At 33.1% G+C, this 22,370-nt stretch overlaps 2 protein-coding genes across 4 annotated transcripts; both read left to right on the top strand.

Moving 5' to 3' along the window:
• Positions 1 to 1,587: 1,587 nt before the first annotated feature.
• On the top strand, positions 1,588 to 7,239 carry LOC106772196 (glycosyltransferase family protein 64 protein C5). 3 transcript variants are annotated; one of them, XM_022785394.1, is made up of 5 exons: positions 1,588 to 2,146; positions 2,413 to 2,535; positions 4,549 to 4,716; positions 4,852 to 6,556; positions 6,930 to 7,239. In XM_022785394.1, exons 1-4 carry the CDS (start codon positions 1,811 to 1,813, stop codon positions 6,535 to 6,537), a joined length of 2,313 nt encoding a protein of 770 aa, XP_022641115.1. In that variant the 5' UTR covers positions 1,588 to 1,810; the 3' UTR covers positions 6,538 to 6,556; positions 6,930 to 7,239. The 3 variants fall into 3 exon arrangements, with proteins under 3 accessions (XP_022641115.1, XP_022641114.1, XP_014513914.1); XM_022785393.1 differs by having other exon boundaries at positions 6,914 to 7,239; XM_014658428.2 differs by lacking the exon at positions 6,930 to 7,239 and having other exon boundaries at positions 4,852 to 6,877.
• Positions 7,240 to 11,665: 4,426 nt separating this feature from the next.
• LOC106771878 (3-phosphoinositide-dependent protein kinase 2) lies at positions 11,666 to 22,294 on the top strand. Its single transcript, XM_014657892.2, has 11 exons — positions 11,666 to 12,299; positions 13,355 to 13,535; positions 13,700 to 13,752; positions 18,036 to 18,137; positions 18,212 to 18,320; positions 18,406 to 18,484; positions 18,791 to 18,956; positions 20,090 to 20,224; positions 20,356 to 20,519; positions 21,125 to 21,347; positions 21,649 to 22,294. Exons 1-11 carry the CDS (start codon positions 12,120 to 12,122, stop codon positions 21,730 to 21,732), a joined length of 1,476 nt encoding a protein of 491 aa, XP_014513378.1. The 5' UTR covers positions 11,666 to 12,119; the 3' UTR covers positions 21,733 to 22,294.
• The last annotated feature ends 76 nt before the right edge of the window (positions 22,295 to 22,370 follow it).

Raw genomic sequence — 22,370 nt, 5'->3', positions numbered from 1 at the left:
ATAATATTTGTGTTGTATATATACCATTTTTTAAAAATCCAGGTGTTTCTCTAATTGATATTGTGTTAATAAATTATAATTCATCTGGCTCTTTTAAAAATATAATCAATATTATCTAATCTAAAAGTTTACAACATTTTAATTCACTTCATAATAATTATGAGATAATTTTGAATTTATTAACCCTACAGAAATTATTTTTATAGAAAAATTATAATTAAATTATAAATGAGTTAACATAATTAATGAAAAAATAATTTTAAGGATTAAATATGATATTGCTCCCTTAATTTTTAATGATAATTGAAATTAGTTTTTATTTAAAACTTTCGACTAATTTAGTCACTTGTCTTTAAAATTGTATAAATTTATTCTCTTTAATCAATTTCTTTTAAGTTTATTTGAGGTTTCAAATGCATTTTTCAATTAACATTGAAGAAAAAATGACAATTTAAATGTTATTGTGAAATACATTTGAAACTCAAATAAATTTAACAAAATTTGATTAAAAAGACTAAATCTATATATTTTTAGAGTTGAAAAACTAAATTGAATCAAAATTTTGAACAATAACTAATTCTAATTTTCACTAAAAAAATATTTAATCCTAATTTTAATTAGAGACAAATAACAAATAAATTCAATTCATAGAAAAACATCACAATAACGGATGAAAGAAAATCAATACAAAACCTTAAAAGACAATAATGAGTTTTTATGATTTTATGGGATGTGATAAAGTTAATTAATTATAAATCTCGTGACATTTATAATTACATTAATTCACTAATTCCTTTTTCATAACTTTATCATGTATTTTGCGTAATTTATATATATATATATATATATTTTATTTCTTTTACTTTTTTAATAATTATTTCATATAATGGCAGTAACACCCATCACAAACCTATTAATGTATATTGTAAGAAAAAAATGTTTTGTACAATCAGAGTATATCTTGTTCTATAAAAAATTACCATTATTATTTTGAAGTTAAATATTATTTAGACAAATTAAACCGGCAGTAAAATCAATAAACGCTTAAAGACGTGATAAAATCATTATATTAATAATTTTAAAACCTAATTAAAAATAGGATCGTTTTATAGAGATAAAAATCTCTTATTATAATATGTGACAATCTCATTACATGATTTATTAATTATTATATATTTATTATCGTATTTATTCTTTAATTAGGTTAGTGTGTTTGTAGGTATTTATTTTAAAATTAAACAAATATAATTGTAATAAAAAGTTGAGGTCTCATGGTTTTGGAATTTAAATTGAAAGGAGTGTCATTTGCATCATGTTTTCTTAGCGGTGGATTACGTCATTTGGTGGGAAGAAAGAGTTTCCCCATGTTTTGTCTTGCGCGTGAGAGTTGAGGTGTTCGCCACTGGCAGCGAGTACTATTCATCCCGTACGCGCGCAATTAACGTTGGACCAAATTATGAATTAATTGATAATTACCCAATTAATAAATAAACCCAATATTTTATTTTTAAAATAAAATTTAAAGAGCGTTTAACATTAAGTGCGAAACGGTATATATAGCAGACCACCGAGGTAAGGAAGGTCCAGTCGCGCAATAATTTCTAAAATTACGACCTTGCCCTCGTGAAAGGAAAAACACGCATAGAGAGAAAGGGAGAGAATAGAGAGAGAAAGAGACCCGAAGAAAAAAAAAAACGGGTTGGGTTGGTTCGGTTGTGTGTTGTTTGAATTGTGGGATGCTGGCGACGGAGTTGCAACGTGCCAGGGTGGTGTGAGATCTCCCGGTGGCACCGAGCATTTCTCCGGCGGGATGGGTTCGGGACAGATTGGCGGCGGCGGCGGAGGAAACGGTGGTTGTTCTAACAGCGGCAGCGGGAGTTGTTGTGACATGAGTGTGAAGTGTTCGTGTAGGTGGAGATTGGAGAACCAACAGTACTATAAGCGGTTATTTTCTTCGGGTTTCGTTTTCTTCTTCGGGTGTTTCGTTTTGTTTGGATCCATTGCCACCCTCTACGGTTGGGTCGCTTTTTCCCCTGCTGTGCGCACCTCTCTCTCCTCTTACGGTTGTCGTGATGACAATGAGGGTTCTTGGTCTATTGGGATATTCTACGGTGACTCCCCTTTCTCTCTTAAACCCATAGAAGCTGTAAGTTTCTTCTCCTTTTGCCCCGACTTTTTCATATGCATGTATGTGTTAATTTCTCCTTTGAAGTTTTTTTTTTTTAAGATAAAAATTAGAGACAAAAAATATATATATTTTTTGTTTGGGGATACTTGTTTTAAGGTTGTTGGGAGTGTTGGTTTTGTTTTGGTGGAGTGATGGTTGTGAATTATTTTAATTGGGTTTTTTGTGATGTGGGGTGTTTTTTCTTTTTTGGTTTGGAGAGTGATGGTGGTGTTGATTGTGTGCAGGCGAATGTATCCAACGATGAGAGTGCAGCTTGGCCTGTCGCCAATCCTGTGGTGACGTGTGCTTCAGTTTCTGATGCTGGTTTCCCTAGTAATTTTGTTGCTGACCCTTTTCTATTTATTCAGGTAATAATAATAATAGAAATAGCAATACTAATAGGTTCTTGTTGTCACCCTTGTTCCTTCATTCCCTCATCATGTATCTATCTGGTGTTTCTGATTCTGTGTAGTAGTTGTTTTTATTTCACCTTTTTATTCCTTCTGTGTCTGCATTTTGGACCGGCAAAATCCTGCCTTTTTTTTTACTCACTGTTTTGTTTGCCAACTCAGTTTCTAGATTCAGTTATGAATCTTTCGGGATAGAGGCTTGGTGTTGGAACGTTTAGGGAAACGGTGAAAGATAATACGTCATGTTATTGTTCCTATACTTAACCGGGTTAACTTGCAAGTATCTGGAGGATTTGCTAGGATCTTAAAGTCTGACATGGAGCGATAGTGTGTTTCTGGGTGAGGGTCTGCAAAATTGATTTTGAACTCATGTGGTTTATGTTTGTCGGATGTTTTTCTTTTAAAAGTTAGTTGTAAAATTCATTAGAATTTTTTTGTCTGACACAGAAGTTGCCTAAAGTTGTTTCCATTTAAAATCAATTCTTTAACACAGAATCTAAAATATGAAATTTACCAAAAATCATGTTACATCAACTTGTTTTTGTCTTGGATAATCCAACGGAAAACCAGGCATATATACGTATATAGCTTTTCGGGCTGAAGGCAGGGAGCCTGGACTTACATATAATGCAAGTGACATTTTCTTAGCTGCTTGAGTTGATTCCGTAAGCCGCCGAAAAGTTGACGGGGAGTTCAGGATATGTCTGATTGTAACAATTGAAGTGTGAAATGAGATAGAAATTTAAGATTAAGTAGGACTCGTGTGACTTCCTGTATTTTGTTCTTATCCTCAAGGTCCTTATCTGCAAGATAGCGAGGTCCTTACTAATACTTCGTGTCATACTTAAAGAGGATCGTAGCTAAACAACCAGTTGTTTATACTGTCGAGTACCTAATATCAGTATTCTATTTAAACATGAAAAGTAGGGTTCTATGCGTGTCATGCTTATCTGTAGTTACAATCAGTTCTTTGTACTTTTAAGTACTAGTATTTCTAGTATTCTATATAACTTGAAAAGTAGGCTTCCTACTCTCTGGATGTATTCTTACGTGTGTTGTAGCACAAGGTTATCCTTCTTTTCTTTTTTTTTTATTGCAAGAAGATATTTATTAAATATTCTGAGTTTTAGTGTCATCACTGAGTCAATAGCTTTAATAATGGGGGGTTTTCTTTGTTTAAAAAATGAATCAGTTCCTCGTATGGTTGTTTGTTTTATGTTTTATAATTGAAAACAGGCTAATTGGAATGGATCCAATGATAGGGAGTGCCTAGAACAGTTCCAATCTCCCTATCTATATTTCGCCCCTTAAATTTACATTTTGATTAAACTAATGGGTCATGTACATGATGTATTGCCAATATGGTTTTTCTTCCTTTGGACCGTGTTTGCTTTTGAAAAGGAAATGAGCCACACTTCCTTTGGAGTTCTTTTCTAAATTTATGAACGATGATGCATTAGAATGTAACTTCAATTCGAAGTGTTTTTCTTGGAGGATGGACGATTACCATGCATGGTGTTTTTTGAAATGTTTAGCTCTTTTAAGTGTCTCAACAAAAGCAGCCCAATGCATAAAGATCTCACCATTGTAGGGAAAATGTCTCAAGTGTTGTTGTCAGGGAAAAATATAATGGGTGAGGCATCATTGAGACTGCAACAATTTTTTATGTGTCATACATTTTGTATTTATCTGTCATGCTCCCATACAGATTTTAGTCCATTCACCATAGTGTCTACTTTTTGTTTCAGTCTGATATTCTAATCTCCAAGTGAAAAAGTTATAATTATTAAAAAAATATTGTAATTTTTTACTCATGCACAAAGAAGAATATGAATGATTAGTGGTTGGAGTATTAAAGGAGAATAGGTTAATATCTCATTTTGAGTTGTCTGCCCTTTTGAAGTTTGTTGTTTTCTATATGTATGGATAGTCATCAAGAACATATTCACTCATATTGGCATTTCAATTCAGGGAAATACTTTTTACTTGTTCTATGAGACAAAAAATTCAATCACTAATCAAGGAGATATTGGTGTTGCAAAAAGTACTGATAAGGGAGCAACATGGCAACAGCTGGGAATTGCATTGAATGAGGATTGGCATCTTTCCTATCCATATGTCTTTGAGCACGATGGCCAGGTATTGCTCTTGAAAAAAATAGTGTTCATGTTTAGTTATTAACTTGATGCATATCATTTGTCGACTTCTTCTCAAACTAGTTATTGTAGTTAATTATATTTATGGTATTCATTTTTTGTTTATTTATAATTTCAGATATATATGATGCCTGAGGGAAGCAGGAAGGGAGACCTTCGTCTCTACCGTGCAGTTAACTTTCCTCTGCAGTGGAGGTTGGCAAAGGTCATTATAAAAAAGCCCCTTGTTGATTCTTTTATCATCAATTATGGTGGGAGGTATTGGCTTTTTGGCTCAGATCATAGTGGTTTTGGCTCCAAGAAAAATGGGCAGTTGGAGATTTGGTACAGCAATTCACCTCTTGGTCCTTGGAAACCTCACAAGAAGAATCCCATTTATAACATTGACAAGAGCTTTGGAGCTCGCAATGGAGGCAGACCATTTAAATATGAAGGAAATCTTTATCGTGTGGGTCAGGACTGTGGTGATACATATGGGAGACAGGTACGCGTTTTTAAGATAGAAACTCTCACTAGTGATGAATACAAAGAAGTTGAAGTACCCTCAGGCTTTGTTGAACCGAACAAAGGTCGAAATGCTTGGAATGGTGCTCGACACCATCACTTAGATGTGCAACACTTGCCATCTGGTGGCTGGGTTGGGGTCATGGATGGGGATCGTGTTCCTTCTGGAGATTCAGTCAGGCGATTCACAGTTGGCTGTGCTTCTGTTGCAGTTGCTGCTATACTCATTGTGCTATTGGGTGTCTTGCTTGGATTTGTGAATTGTATTGTCCCTCTAAATTGGTTCATTCACAACTCTGGAAAAAGGAATTTGACTATCTTATCTTGGGAAAGGTCAAATATGTTCTCTTCAAAGGTAAGGCGGTTTTGCAGCCGTCTGAACAGGGCCCCAACATTTCTGCGAGGTAAGATTAAGCATAATGCTTGTGCTAGGAGGTTTATTCTTTCCATGATATTTGCTGTGGGGGTTGGATTGATGTGCATTGGAGTGAAAAATATTTATGGTGGTAACGGTTCAGAAGAACCTTATCCGCTGAAAGGGAAGTATTCCCAGTTTACATTGTTAACAATGACCTATGATGCTCGACTCTGGAACTTGAAAATGTATGTGAAACACTACTCAAGATGTTCTTCTGTGCGGGAGATTGTGGTGGTGTGGAACAAGGGAGTTCCTCCGAAACTGAGTGATCTAGACTCTGCTGTACCAGTAAGGATCAGGGTAGAAGAAAAGAACTCTCTGAATAATCGGTTCAGGGTCGATCCATTGATAAAGACACGCTCTGTCCTGGAGCTTGATGATGACATTATGATGCCATGTGATGATATCGAGCGAGGTTTTAACGTTTGGCGTCAGCACCCGGATCGGATTGTTGGATTCTACCCTAGGCTCATTGCGGGAAGCCCTTTAAAATATAGGGGAGAAAAGTATGCTAGGTTGCATAAAGGGTACAACATGATTCTGACCGGTGCAGCTTTTATTGATTCTCAAGTAGCTTTCAAGAGGTACTGGAGCAAGGAAGCAAAGCAAGGGAGGGAACTGGTGGACCAGTATTTCAACTGTGAAGATGTGCTATTAAATTACTTGTATGCCAATGCAAGCTCATCACCAAGGACTGTTGATTATGTGAAACCAGCTTGGGCAATTGACACTTCAAAGTTTTCTGGTGCAGCTATTAGCCGAAACACAAAAGTGCATTACGATCTAAGAAGCCAGTGCCTGGTGAAATTTTCAGAGATGTATGGAAGTTTAGGTGGCCGTAAATGTGGATTTGACAGTAGGAAAGATGGTTGGGATGTATAGTAGGGAGTTTTTGTTATAGGTAGGTTCTTGCCAACTTTTGTAATTTTCATCTTTGCGGGTATAAAGTCTTCTTGTCCATACTTGTACCCCACTGTGAATCTTATTTTAGGGGGTTTTCCAATAGAATGATTGTCTGCAACATGTAAATTGGTTCCATAATGGCCTTCTCTTGTTAAATTTTTTCTAATTTGTGCCTCCAACCCCTGGGGGATGGTTTGTGATAGAAGGAAAAACAGGGAGAGAGAATGACTCAAGAAGGATTAGACCAAAGCAAAATAGGACTACAACTGTTTCCTAAAGACATTTCTTTCTCAGGAACTGTGATTCTAATCCTGCTATTGATTCTAATTTGCATTGCTTTTTGACTATTTCTAAGCCTTTCAATTTTCAAGGGTGGCTTTCTTTTCTTAGATTGGACGTTGGTTTCTGGTTGAAGGAGGCGAATATGAACTATGACGCATGGGCATCACTGACAGACGAAATAGACCACAGTTTCATCTCTCAGGAACAATGACATGTTTCTGTAATTTTCACCATTTTTTCTAAAATTATCCAAAAAGAGTGTACGCAGAAGCACACATTTATGTGCTGCATGTTTGGTCCAATGTAGTCATTGCATTTTGTATACTGTTGTAAAATTTCAATTTTTTATATATGTTTATTGAGTTTTAGCATTATGTACTATTTCTGACACTTAAAGAGAATGCTTATCAATTATTTTTTATTAAATTGTTAGCATACTTAGGTAGAGTTATACCTTCAATTTCTGAATCAATCGGCAAAAGTATTATTCTTGAACTATGTAGCTATTTGGGAGTCCCGCACTACCAATAGTTCGTTAGTTTTCTTGTCAAACTTTAAAAAATAAGTGATTTTTTTAGTTTTAGGGTTTTGATAATATTTAAAAAAGAAAAAAAAAAAGCGAAAACATGTTTTTATAACTGTGAATCTCAGAGAGGTCGAAAATAAATGTTTCCAACTTTACTTTTATTGGACCACCTAATGTATTTGATAATTAAATTATTGATAAACTACATTATTCTCTTTGTCAAAAAAGTATATAAATTATTTTTAATAAATATATTTTACTAACTAAAAAAAATTTAATCATAGGAATTATAATTTCTAGATTCACGATTGCTAAAATTCATGAAAAGCTTAGCATAGGTAAATTTTATACAATAATAAAATTCATAGATTAGGGCTAATAATTAGATCATCCATTTACCAAAATAAAAAATTCATTTGAAATGGGGAACAAGTGGTTACTTCCACAAGGGTGTTGCTCTCTCCACCACCTCAAGTGCTTATATACTTCTCCATTATTTTCTTTTATTTTAAAAATACTTTACACTTCTCCATTATTTTTTTTATTTCAAAAATACCCTACACTCCCATTATTTTTAATAATTTTTCTCTTTCTCTATTTGCATTAATGGAGCATTCCCCATTATCCTCAACAATCTTTCTCTCTCTGCATTAACAAGCATTCACATGGCTTAGATTTAAACATGTGATATATTGCAAAATATAAAATTCAGAGTAAACTTCAATATTAGTGCTTCTATCACTTCCACTTTATAAACTTAAAAGTTAGATCCAAATACAAAATAATAAACATAATAATATTAATAGTAAATAATAATTATAATATATTATTATTATTATTATATACTAACTTTATAATGACGAAAGTAAATAAGTTCAAAATCTTTAACAAATAACTCTTCTTTTATATTTTAAGTATTTTTATATTATTTATCTAATAAATTAAATATTTTATTCAAGTTATTTGAGTCAAACATGTCGGTAAGTTAAAACATAATATAATGTTAAAAATTATAAATATTAAATGTAAAAAAACACATACATATATGAACATTTTTCTAGAAATTTAGAACAAAATCTAAATTTTACATTTTGTAATATATCATAAATTCAAATAACCTGAAGAGACAAAGAGAAAGATTATTAAAAATCATAAAAAATTTTAAGATATTTTTAAAATAAAAAAAAAATTAATGAAAAGATATGTAATACTTTTAAAATAAAAAAAATAACAGAAAGTGCACGAGCACTTCGAATGGTGGAGAAAGTAACACCCCTTCCACATATGCACACTACAACTAATAATTTCGTTAATTATTAATGATTTTATTTCTTTTATATATATATATATATATATATATATATATATATATATATATATATATATATATATATATATATATATATGATAAAGGTGTGAAGTAAAATATTGTATAACTATTTTATTTTGATAAATAAAATTTATTCCACCGCTTGATGTATGCAAAAAGAACTCTGAAGAGAAAAAAAAAAAAAAGCAGAGGGGTAAAGTTGCAGCCCTGCCTATGCTTTAAAAATTGTTCTTTTAAAATTTTATTTTTATCCTCTTTTTAAAGTTGCTTTGTAGAAAGTAGTAAGTAATAGTTTCTCTTAATTTTAATAAAATAGCTGTATAATTTTCTATTTTATCATTTTCTTTAAAGATTACAAAACATGTGATATTGTAATTGATAAAAAGAAAACTAACTACTGTGATATTATTTTGCTAAGGATGAAAAAATACTTAAAATATCACATAATAAAGAAATTAAAGATGATGATTAGTAGAGAATGACTTATATTTCAATTCCAGAAAGAGCTTTTATTTCCTTAAAACATACTAAACTTGGGAAAAGCTTACCGTGACAAAGAACCCTAGAGGAATGAAGAGTTTTATTTTAATAAATTCAAACGTATCGTAACAAGTATATTAAAAAGTAATTAGTGGTATCACTTTTATAATCCAATTTAAATATTTATACCACTTTTATGTGATATGCGTGTGTGTTCAAGGACATAGAAAATGATTTTTTTATTATAAAAATTATAGATATTAATATCGCTTTTATATTGATATATTTGTGTATATATGGATACAGAAAATAATTATTTTATTATCGGAACATCGAGTTATAAATAGAAAATCAATTAATTAAGTTTTATTTTATAAAAACTACCATTTTTTTATAAAACTATTCCTCTTTTCTTATTTATATCTTTTCTAAATTTTTTATTTAAAATCCAAAGACTATAACACAAGAGTCTTAACTTAAAACTTAAAGTACAATTTTGTCTAGGAGAATTGTTATTAGAGTAAGTTTATTTTCTTTTAGTCATTTTAAGGTTTTGTCTTGCATATGTGTTGTATTGGTGGTCTCATGTTACTAAAAAGAGTTTTAGATGAATAGTTTGTTTCTATGCTAAAATATTTTATTAAATAAACTAATTTTGAAAAAAAAAATTATTCGTTGCTTTGTGAATTGATTCGAGATAAGTTTTGTACGGTATGTACATCTGTCAGGCTAATGGATTGAATAAACAAATAATTAATAACTCTTAATTGATTGAAAGTTATTTTCTAATGAATATTATCACTATTATCATGCAAAGTTGCTGACTTTAAGCGTCATACTACCTTTGAGACTTTGAGCGTCATAGCTTGGACAAAGAGAAGAGGGAGTGAACAACGCAATTTGAATAAAGAAGGATAATCAAGAAGCCTATCTAGTCTTCAAAATAATTTGGAATGTTTTGAGTAAGGGATCTTAAATCTAATCTAAAACAAATTTGATTTAAAATGTTGAGTTGTTTTTGAGTGATAGGTGGATTAAATTTTTGAATGCTGGATGAAAAAAATGATGTATCAAATATTAATTTTGGGTTAAGTAAATTTTGAATGATGATAATATACAACTTTTATCAATTTGTTATATTTAAAGATGTTCTTCTTTAACTAAATAGATGTATTTGTAACATGAGAAAGAAGTAAAACTCTTCAAATACACAAATTGATGATATGATATATCTATTCAATTTTTGAAAGCATGTAAACTCTTTAGGCAACCCATTCACTACTTAGGCAAAATTAATTTTTAAAATTTTAGATAGCTCAAGTCATTATATTTGTGGGTGAACCAATACTCAATAGGTGGTGAGTATTGTGAAAAAGGTCCTTAGGAATTTGGATTATCGGAAGAGTAAAATACTTGTTGAACAAAAATATTTTAGTGACATTTCGAACAATTCATAATGGTTTGATTGATAGGAAAATCTAGTCTCTTTGCACAAATTTATGTTTGAAAATAAATTAATAGAAATCCAATGAGCTAGAAGAAACTGGTCATTGAATGAGTTAGAATTGGTTGAATGGATACATCCCTGAAGATGTATTACTAATTTTTGAGAATTAAAGTGTATGTAAGTTTCACATTTAGTAAAAATAAGAAAGAAAAACATCACATAAGATGAAGATTCATTAACCTATTATCTTAAAATTTTAAGTTAAGAGTGATATTAATTCTTTATGTAATTGAAATAAAAAAAACCATATATATATATATTAAATTTAAATAGATAATTAAATAAAAAAAACATGAAAAAAATGTCGATCCTTGTTAAGTACATTTTGAATACATATTCAAAGATTGATAAAGTTGAATTAATTCATTTACTTCATGAATTAAGACAGGATTAATCTAACACCGAAATTCTATTAATAATATAAAACATAAGGAATATATTTTTTTAAAACGTTCCTCGGAATTGCTTCTTACAAAACTGACAGGAGATCTGCTATCTTAAAGGATCATTTAAAGTGCAACATAAGAGCAGTGAAAGATGACTATATATATCCGTAGTCTCATTAAAATTATTTACATGTTTAATAATACCTTTCAAATATCTCTTTTTTTATTCATTGTTTAAATTTTCTTACAAATTAAATAAGATGACACGTCTGTTTTCCTATCTCTCTTCGATCAAGCCAGATAAAACAGTTTATTTTTCCCTATGAAATTTTTGGTTGTCATGTAGAATATTTATCATTTATGCAAGGCTATCGAAAAAAAATGGTAGATAATTTATAATAAAGGCTCTCTTTGAATAAATACATAAGATGTGCAGTCAAAAGGGTCAAAGAAAGGAATAAAAAAATGGAAAGCAATGTTGGAAGTAAGAGAGGATGTGTGTGTGTCCATTGGACTAATGAATTTGGAAACAGGACAGTGACAGAAAAGCATGAAATTGCACAAAAGCTTGTAATGATATGCATTATTTATGCAAACACTCCAAAACACCACACCCTCCTTTTCTTTATCTTCTCTTCCCATCCCATTCCATGACAGGTGTTTGCATTGTTCCTGAATTAGGCATAATAGCCACAAAGAGAGAGAGAAAGAAGGCATGAGAAAATGAACGATCTCCATCATCATTCCTTCCCCATGTGATGTGCCACCCCTCTCTCTAGGGTTTTCAATTTCGGTTTCAATCAACCAACCCCAAACCTCAAAGCTCACACCTTTCCCATCCATTTGCACAATTCCCTTCGCCCTTTTCCTTTTCTCACAAAAGGGTCTCCGGGGCTTCGCCTCTCTTTGACCGTTCCGGGCTCGCCTCCCCAGGCCTCTAGAAAGACAAACATAACTGCTTTTCTAGAGAGAGACAGTCTCCATGCCAACGTAGACTGGAGCTTCTCTTGTTTTTTTTTTCTTCTCCTTGCTGTTGGTGGTGACCGAGCAATGTTGGAAATGGAGAAGGATTTTGATTCGAAGCTGAAGATTCAGGGGAATACCTCATCTTCCAATGGTGGAGGCAATGTCCAGAGATCCAAGAGCTTTGCTTTTAGGGCTCCTCAGGAGAATTACACTATCCAGGACTTTGAATTGGGCAAGATCTATGGTGTTGGCTCTTATTCCAAGGTCTCATACCTGGACTTCTGATGTCTTTTAGTGGGTTGATTATGATGGTTTACTTTTTTTTTTCTTTTGTATGTTTGCAATGTTTTGATGGATAATAGTAATATATGAATCCTGTAAACGATGCTGCCTTTGTAGTTCTGTTAGATAATACGTGTTGGTTGCCTAGGATAATCATTGATGCTTATTAAGATGCAGAGATCATTGGGCAATATTGTCATCGTTGTTGCTATCTATTATTATGAAGCACCATTTGGTATATTATCTTCATTTGGGAATTTTAGTTGGCTGGGGGGTTCTTTTTTATGCTATGACATTAATGTTTGCTAAAAATTTTATGAAGGCTGCTTGTACCCCCACACGTTCCTATTCTCTCTGAAGCCGCTCTCTTCATTTTACAGAATAGGAAAATACTCAACGTCTTTTCTAAGCTGTATTGTGAACTAAATTCAAAGCTTCAGATTTGGAAATCAAGCTGTTTTTTTTATTAAACAAATTATTCCTGACGATTATCTCTGAAATAATTATGGAGAAAATCTTGAATTACTGAGCTGGAAGTAAAACAAATTATAGGCTGTAGAAAGTGAACCGAACTGAAGAACTGATTGGCTTGATCTTGTGGGGTTTACACATGAATCCAGTAGTGCAGAAAACAGCATTATATTATTCCCCCCTTGAGTGTATTATTTTGTTGCCTTATGCCAGTAGAAGTGTCTACTTATTAAACTACGTTGATATCAAATAGGAGTATGTGACATCTTACAAGAAAACATATGTTTCCTTTTCTCTATTTGCTTGTCATATCATAGATTTCCGATGCTTCTGCCTTTCCAGCTCCCTTACCTGCATGCTCCGTCTCTTACGGGATTTATGATTTGGTTTCTTCTTTATTCAACTGTTTTGGTTGGCTGTGCACAAAAAATTATACTAATTGATGGAAATATCTATAATTTCTACAATTTTGGAACAATTTATTTTCTTCTGTTATACGGTGAGCTGTTGTTTGATTGGATTTATTTTCCCTTGTAAATTATCAACTAATATATTTCTTATCAAAGGTTGTGAGGGCAAAGAAGAAGGACACAGGAACTGTCTATGCATTGAAGATCATGGATAAAAAGTTTATTACTAAGGAGAACAAAACAGCTTATGTGAAATTGGAACGCATTGTGCTAGATCAATTGGATCATCCAGGCATTGTGCGGTTATATTTCACATTTCAAGATTCATTTTCTCTATGTAAGTATTTCTGGGTGTATTTTATCTTAAACAGTTGCTTTTGCCGTGGCTTACTCGTCTATGTTATCTTCTTAAGTCTTCCTTTTACTCCCTTGTTTGCCAAGTTGGTTTATATTATTTTGATGTTATCTTTTTTCCCTTCTGTTCCTTTTACATCGGTGAAGACATGGCACTTGAATCCTGCGAAGGTGGAGAACTTTTTGATCAAATAACCAGGGTAAGCTAACGTGAAACTTAAAGGCACATGTTCTCTGTGCTGGGGTATTAATAATTTGTTCGTAAAAATCCTACATAACTTGTGCTGAAGGTGCTAGTCCTGCTGGACCCAAGTTTAGTCCTACATTAGGCCTTAGTATTAAACATTAAAACAATGACGTTTGCTATGCTCTTATGATTGTCTAAAGAGAGTAAGTTAACCATAATTTCTTTTAACATGGGGTTTCTAAGATTTGAGATAAACTAGTAGTCTTTGTTTTTCATTAATTCCGTGTATAGACATAAGTGAACATTTTGATACGAAGGAATTTACACTTCACCTCTCAGTTTCTTGAGATAACACTCATCTTAGTTTTGCTTAAATCTGCTGTTTACTCCATTTTACCTGATTTATCAATCCCCATTCTAAATGAAGAGAATGCTCCTTTGAACATTAAAAATGAACCATATTTAGGAATATGAGATGTCTTATCTTTAGATTGAGATCTATAACCATGCAGTGTGGTTTCATGGTCAATCCCCCTTTCTCTTTGTAGTTTTGTTTCACTGGGTACATTTGTCATGAAATTCAGAGAGTACTTTTAATTTTATTTCAATTTTTTACCATTCATCTCTCCTTTGAGTTGTCATTCTTTTTTCAGTTTAATATCTTCAATCTTCTTTAAGAAGTGTGAATCTGTGAATACTTAAACATTGACCGAACTTGAGAATTCTGCAGTCTGGGTCAAGATACGGCCCCCTTTCCCTTTAATTAGGTAGAAGCTTCACATCTGGATCCATAGGAGTATTAAATGACTTACAATCAAGCATCCTTGGTTCTTTTAAAGTGTTAAGGTTATATTTTCTAGAAGAAATCACAATACTTGCCTATGATTGACCCTCTTCAATTCCAAGAAAATAATGTAATAGCCTCAATCATTGGTTCAAAGGTGCTTGAATAAGTGTTGCTTTAGGTCCTTAATCTCGATCATCACATGTAATGACAATATCATCTATGTATACCACAATAAATTAGTTTATTCAAAGATGAACATCTAGAGAATATACAATGACCCATCTCATTGCAAACCATGTAAACTTTTGAATAATTTTGCTAAACTTCCTTAACCAAGCTTAAGGTGATTGCTTTAGACTGTATGCCTATTTTTTAACCTACAAAACAAATGCCCATCAGCCCTGAGCAACTAAGCCAAGTGGTTGCTCTCTATAGATCTATTATAAGTTACTGTGTAAAATGCAATTTTAATATTGAGCCACACAAAGGCCTATGACTCATTGCACCCGTTGACAATAATAAGTGAATGGGCATCATTTTAGCATTTGGTGACAAGGTATCATTGTAGTTCAAACCAGAAAGTTGAGTGCATCCTATTGTCACCATATGGGTTTTCAATTGATTTACCTATTCATCAAGGTCCCCAAAGGCCAACGACTTCTTGCATCTAGAGACAAGAGTAAGTGAATAGACGTCCATTTAACATTTGGAGACAAGGTAACCAAGCCATACATTTGAGTGTATACGTTTGTCACCATTTAAGCTTTCAATTGACCCACCCCTCTGTTTGGGATCATTTTATTAGCAAAGGCCCACCAAAAACCAATTATAGATTTTTCAAGTGGATGGGATTGAACTCCAAAGTAGCCATCTCTTCCATCATTTCCTATCATCATCTAGAATGGGATAATGCTTCCTAGACAGTCTTTTGAGTACTAATAGAGGATGTAACAAATAGAATGAGACAATTGATGACAAAAAGTTCTAAATAGGATGAGAGAACTAACAATTGATGGTTTACCCAAATGTCAATAGACATGTTAATAGAAGGGCTAGGTTTAGGTGGGACCTAAGCTGGTAGAAAAATGTGAGAATGGGGGTTAAATCACAATCAATAGGAAAAATCTCACGTGCTTCGAGACCTCAACTTTGCAACTAAGGGTCATCTTGGGATTTGTGGAGAACTGAGTAGAGATGGGCAACTAAAAAATTAGGAATAAGTGAAAGTGGAATTGAGGAATCTGTTACAGCTACAGATGCAAAGAAAGGTGTATCATCAAAGGACCCCGTACGAAGACCATAAAATGATGCATAGATATAGAACATCCTTGATACTCATTTTGTACTTTGAAATGCCCAATTAATGTTTATTTTATTGCCATGGCAAGCAAGTAGGAGTGGGATCATAAACAAAACAAGTGAAACAAAACACTTGGATGGGGAACAACATAAAGGGGTTCTTGGGAAGCAAAAGAGAGTAAGAAATCTCATCACTAAAATTGATGATGGCATTCAAGTTATTGAATTACCGGTGATGAGAACACCACCCTCAAAGTTAATGCTCTTATCAATGGTGTCTAAGTCATCAATAATATGACAATACTTATGTTATTCACACACCATTTTTGTTATGGTGATCGAGAGCTACTAAATTGATATGTGATGCCGTAGGATGGATTTGTACAATGTTTATGTTCAGTCACACCATTTACAACACCAATTGTTTGTTTAAATTGATTCCTTATCTTTGAACAAAAATCTTGAAATGACATCTTGTAATTCATATAACTGATCTCAATTTGTGGGATAAGGCTTTGTTGTTGGATCTTTCGTAAAAAGTAAGAATGTGCATCTTTTGAGGTTATCAATGAATGTGACATTTGTATCCAAAATTAGAAGGCACGTGAGTAGGACCTAACCATCAGAATTCTTGACACTAGTTTAAAAGATTGTCCTAATATTTTTACCAAGCTGACATGACTCGCTCCAAGGACTTTGAATGTGAAAGATAGACCACTTGCTTCAACTTATTCAAACTTGAATGACCTATTATCTGCAAAACATAGTGGATGAAGGAGGTTATAGAGACTCCATATTTTAGATATTGCTCCAACCATCTGTCTCATTCCAATCTTGTATGAAGAAAACGTCTAGTTTTAATGTTACAGAAGAATCGAGAGAACATGTTAGTTGATTGATTGAAATCAAATTGAAGGGGTAACTTAGTACAACTAAGAAGAAATTAGAGATAACTTTTGAAAAGACAAAGCTTAACCAATACCAGCTATCTTTCCTCCAAAACAATCAATGAGGGTGATGTGGTGAGTTGATTCAGGTGAGAGGTTAGAAATAAGAGAGATTACTAACACGATTAAGTTACCAAAATAAAAATTCATTATCTCTACAAATGCAAGGTGAGATAGGTATATAGTAGGATTACTGCGTGAGTAATAGTTGCTAAAGAGGAATCCAGTTGGGATACCTTTATTTGAAGACACTTATGTTCTCTGGGAGAAAAATGATAAATTCCTTTAGAATGTCTTCTGCCATAGCCACTACCCCTACAACTACAACCTCTTCACTTGGTCAAAGTTGTAAGACTCTCTACCATGACGAGCAAGTGAGAAACTGCAAACACAAAAAGGGAAACCAAAAATGTAATGCCAATCACAACACCTAGATAACAAATAAAGACCGCGATTTAAACATGGGTGGCTTGAAGTTTGTTGTGACAGCACACAAAAAAAGGATACTGAAAAGGAATACAAGGCTTTGAGGCATTGCACACCAAGTGACCAAATCCCTAACTGGAAACTGAGAAATGGCTTACCAAAGAGCTTTGCTACCAATTTGAGATGGTAAAAATAAGTCCTTCGTGTATATTAGTAAATGATTGATACACTTACTTATAAACATAAGGGTTGAATCAATTCCCAAAGTTTAGAAGTTGTAATTAGTAAAGCAAGGAAACTAATAAAACTAAGGAAACAAAGAAGAGAAGGACTTATATTCTCTTTAGATATTATCTCTAGCACAATATCTTAACATGAAAAAAAATGCTTTTCAGCCAAGAGCTTTAGTTGCTGCATTTTTTATCATAAGATTTTCTCATTCCAAAATAGGCTATTCATATAAGCACTTATATCACTAAAAGGTTTAAATGGGATAGATTGTATTATCAATAAATCACATTAGAACATCTAGTTTCAAAGTACGGGTCCACACTACTTACTAGAACAATGATTCCCAAAACGATGGCAGTACTAAAATAGCATTTGTCAATGCTCTACTAGTATTAACCAATGCCCCCTCTTACCTCGAAACAAAGTTACCTATGTTACGCCCATATTTTCTTTATCATTGTCCATCAGCTGTATCAGTGGCTTACGAAAGTATGTGTACTCGGTATTATTTTGGATATGGATGTTGTTAATTTGTCTGCTAGTATTTTTGTGCATGCTTGTTACTACATGATATCTACTAGCAAGCTTTCTTATTTCTTTGTGCAGAAAGGTCGTCTAACTGAGGATGAGGCACGGTTCTATGCAGCTGAAGTTGTTGATGCTCTTGAATACATACATAGTTTGGGAGTCATACACCGTGATATTAAGGTAGTTCTGTATCATGATTATACTGCATCATTGCTGTATTTGGCCATTTGAATATTGATATTCTTCAACTGCAGCCAGAGAACTTGTTACTCACAGCTGACGGACACATTAAAATAGCGGATTTTGGGAGTGTGAAGCCTATGCAGGATAGTCAAATCACTGTCCTTCCAAATGCAGCGTCTGGTAAAATAGGCGCAATGTGGATGATGCATTTTATAAGTTTCTCTTATATTGTATTTATATTTATTCATATTTTTTAAATTTCTAGACGACAAAGCCTGCACTTTTGTGGGAACAGCTGCTTATGTTCCTCCAGAGGTTCTTAATTCCTCTCCTGCAACTTTTGGGTAGGCACTAAATTGTCAAGTAATGCAGATGAATTCTATGTTGATAGTATTATTTCTTTAAGTCTCCATCATGGATTTACTTTTGAATATAGTCATTTACTTCTATCCAAGAAAATATTATTGGTTGTGCCAGTTTTTCATGCACGTCCATTTTTCACTTCAGTTTTTAACTTTTTTTTCTCTGAAAATCAAGAATTAATTTTTTACAGCTCACTTGTTACGTTTGTTCATGCACTGAGTTTCATACCAGGTTCCCATATAATAACTTTTATTTTTTGTTTTTCTTCCCTCAATATATCACAACAGCAATGACCTATGGGCACTTGGCTGCACATTATACCAAATGCTTTCTGGAACTTCCCCATTTAAAGACGCAAGTGAATGGCTTATTTTTCAAAGAATTGTAGCAAGGGAACTTAGATTTCCAGATTACTTTTCTGATGAAGCAAGAGAGCTCATTGACCGTCTGTTGGTTAGTATTATAACTGTGCACATAGAAATCTTAGCATCACATAATTTTTGTACATTTCTAATTGCTCAAAAAAATAAACTCCTTTCTATTTTTGTCAATTAGATAGCAACTCAATATATACATATTAAGATGTTTCATTTCTGGCCTTCTTGAAGGACATTGTTTTGAGATGGGGTGAATTTTGCATCTATTTTTTGTCAATTTGGTAGTAGCAATTGTCAATTTCATTCTTCTAACCAGTACCCATTGGTTTTTATTGGTTGTCAGGTTTAGAACATTTTCACAGTTTTATTCACATTCATTTATTCTAAGGTACTTCTGATACCTTGCAAATATATAGCCTTTAAGAAAGGCTGTGCTGCCTCTGAGGGGGTGGGATGATGAGTCAAATTGGTGCGTGGTGTGCCCTTTTTAATAAATAATATAATAATAACCAGAAGCAAGAAGGTGTAGTTGTAGACTATAAGATAACACATAATGGGTGCTTTTGATGGATATTTGAAGGATAAGTGGACAACACAAGCAGAAGTTAAGAAACTGAGCCTCAACACCACTTTTTGTTTTGTCTATTTTATGGACGTAGTTTATGCAAAACAATTTCAAAGGGTGGAGTGGGAATTTGTGCTAGGTTAAAAGCCCAATTGGGCCTCCTGGCTGTTCTCAATTGACATTTGTGAGATTTTGGCCAAATTGATGGGTATTTTCTATTTTTGGATCATTATTGAACGACAAAATTTTGTCACCATTACGTTATGTCATTTTGTTTTGTTCCGTCCAACAAGTCCAACCAGTTTTAAAGGCCACATGAAAGAAGTATTGTAATGCTGTTTAGTCCCTCAGGTTTTAGCAAGTCAAGCACCTTTTAGGTTTTTATGAGGACTATTACGTAAATATATTACACAGACCCACAATTATTTTTTCCAGAAGAACATTATACATGAATGAATATTGAAAAGACGTCATGTTATTTTATAAGTGCGTAAAACATGAAAAAAGAGTACGTTAATTGTAATACTAAAGATTATCATGTAATGGTATATATAATATATATGATAATATGACAACTTTTTTAGCATGCTTTAAGTTGCATGCCAATGGAGTTTTAATTTGAAATCAATGTTATTATGATGCAGGATTTGGAACCCAGCAGGAGACCAGGTGCTGGACCTGATGGTTATGCTATTTTGAAAGCACACCCATTTTTCAAGGGGGTTGACTGGAAGAACTTGAGGGCACAAGTTCCTCCAAAACTTGCTCCGGAACCTGGGGTGTGATTACCATTGCTTTGCTCTCTGAAATGTTATTTATCGAGAATAAGAAAAGGAACCTTCATTTCTTGTCCTCCTTTACCTGTTGATGAACATGAAGTTTCTGACACTGACATAACTTTAACTTGCAGACTCAGTCACCTGCAGCTGATGATGTTCATGATTCGTCATGGAGTCCTTCTCACATTGGGGATTGTCACTCAGCTTCAGTTAGACAACCTGATGGTGCTACATCTTCTGATGGGTCTAGTCACATAACTAGGCTAGCTTCAATTGATTCCTTTGATTCAAAATGGTATGTTGAAACCTTTTCTTGTTGAAGCGTTTTTTCTTTTAATCATAGTCTAGTGAAGGGGAATTGATATGATGTGTTCACTTTAATATTAATGGTTTTATGAAGATCTTAACTATTTGTAAATCATGTCACCTTAAAAGAGGCTCAAATGTTAGTATAATTTTCAAATTAAATAAAACGTTCAAATATGGCCAAAAGAATATTTTGAAGCTATATCCTCAACGTTTTAATATTTTTACCACATGGTGAATGCTATCTTTTATTTTATTTTATTTTCATACTCTACAGCTTTTCACGCAAAGAACACTGTACATTTATTTATCTTTTTGGAATCATAACTGGGGGACAAAAAGTAACAGCTACGTTGAGGTCTATTTCATCTATTAATATTAATTTACATAGATGTTTGGTTATATGTTCTCCAATGCCCTTTCGCTGGTAGTGTTTAATTAAAAAAATTGCATTCTCAGAGAGATACAAATCAATTCCTATTCAAGCATAAACTTAACGTTTAGAAAAATAAAACAAAGAAAAGCTCTTGCGTACAGTGCCTGAAGTTCATGTTACCTGGGTTTTCAAACTGTCAATTTATGCTCATATTACAGGCAACAGTTTTTGGATCCTGGGGAATCTGTTCTTATGATCTCTATGGTGAAGAAATTACAAAAACTAACAAGCAAGAAGGTGCAGCTCATCCTCACCAACAAACCAAAGTTGATCTATGTGGACCCATCAAAGCTAATTGTGAAGGGAAATATAATATGGTCTGATAATCCAAATGATCTAAGCATCCAAGTGACTACTGCATCAAACTTCAAGATTTGCACAGTAAGCTTTCTTGACTAGTTCTTGTACAATTTGTTCGATTTATAAATATAGAGAGTCCAAAGTCGGATTCCTAGGTGGCCATGCTAATGGTTGAAATATTTAAGTATCTAACACCCAAGCCAACAGCAAGACCTGAAAGGGCTTTTATTTGAATTCTTTTCATGGCATGCTTTTGTAAGTGATTTTCTCTAACTTGCAATTCACACACCCCAACTCCTTCATACATAAATTTCAAGTCTTAGTTCAAGTACATTTTGTGTTCCAAATTTCACACTTTTCTTTATAAATAATGTTGATGCAGCCTAAAAAGGTAATGTCGTTTGAAGATGCTAAGCAAAGAGCATGGCAGTGGAAGAAGGCAATTGAAGGACTTCAAAACCGGTGAATTTATTCTGGTTTTGAGACATATTCTTTTAGATATCCTGATTGTTCACCAAGAAGGGGTAAAACAGTAGACTGCCCAACAATCAATTATTCATTAAGAGAAAAGAAAATTGAAGATTTTGGAAGCTGGTTCTAGCTATAATTCCTCAACACAACTTAATTTTGTGATGAGTTCTTCCATCCTCTTTCATGCTTCGAAGGGATGATAAAATGTGGAAGTTCTAATTGTAGCTATGTCAAAGGTTGGAGCCAATACTTTGTAAGAAAAGATTCGTTTTTTTTTTTTAATTTTATATTAATATTATGAGTTGAAAGATGATATCATTTTGGTTGTCATACTGTGTGAATCATTGAATTGCTCAATTTATTGTTTCTTCAGCCCGTGGAATTTATGGCCCTTGGCAATCTGTAAATAATATAGGTGCAATCTGGCAATTCTATGTAGTTTTAGGTACTGAATTTAAGTTGATGCTTCTTAACAAGCAAATTAGAGTGCATTTGGTAAGCTCTGCTGTAAAAGTACATGTGCATAAATTCAATCACTATTTGTTTGCTGTGCTGAAGTCTAGAATCTAGATAGTGAGACCACATGCTATGAAGGGACACTGTTGCATTTGTAACCCATCAATTATCAATTAT

This window comes from Vigna radiata, chromosome 8, assembly GCF_000741045.1.
Source record: "Vigna radiata var. radiata cultivar VC1973A chromosome 8, Vradiata_ver6, whole genome shotgun sequence".
NCBI classification, from domain to species: domain Eukaryota; kingdom Viridiplantae; phylum Streptophyta; class Magnoliopsida; order Fabales; family Fabaceae; genus Vigna; species Vigna radiata.
Note: the sequence above shows the minus strand (reverse complement) of the source record. Positions and strands in the feature narration are given on the sequence as shown.

Coding starts and splice junctions, on each gene's coding strand:
- LOC106772196 (XM_022785394.1), top strand. CDS start 1,811: ATGGGTTCGGGACAGATTGGCGGCGGCGGCGGAGGAAACGGTGGTTGT. Junction 2,147..2,412: donor CTCTTAAACCCATAGAAGCT/GTAAGTTTCTTC, acceptor GATTGTGTGCAG/GCGAATGTATCCAACGATGA. Junction 2,536..4,548: donor ACCCTTTTCTATTTATTCAG/GTAATAATAATA, acceptor ATTTCAATTCAG/GGAAATACTTTTTACTTGTT.
- LOC106771878 (XM_014657892.2), top strand. CDS start 12,120: ATGTTGGAAATGGAGAAGGATTTTGATTCGAAGCTGAAGATTCAGGGG. Junction 13,536..13,699: donor TCAAGATTCATTTTCTCTAT/GTAAGTATTTCT, acceptor ACATCGGTGAAG/ACATGGCACTTGAATCCTGC. Junction 13,753..18,035: donor TTTTTGATCAAATAACCAGG/GTAAGCTAACGT, acceptor TTCTTTGTGCAG/AAAGGTCGTCTAACTGAGGA.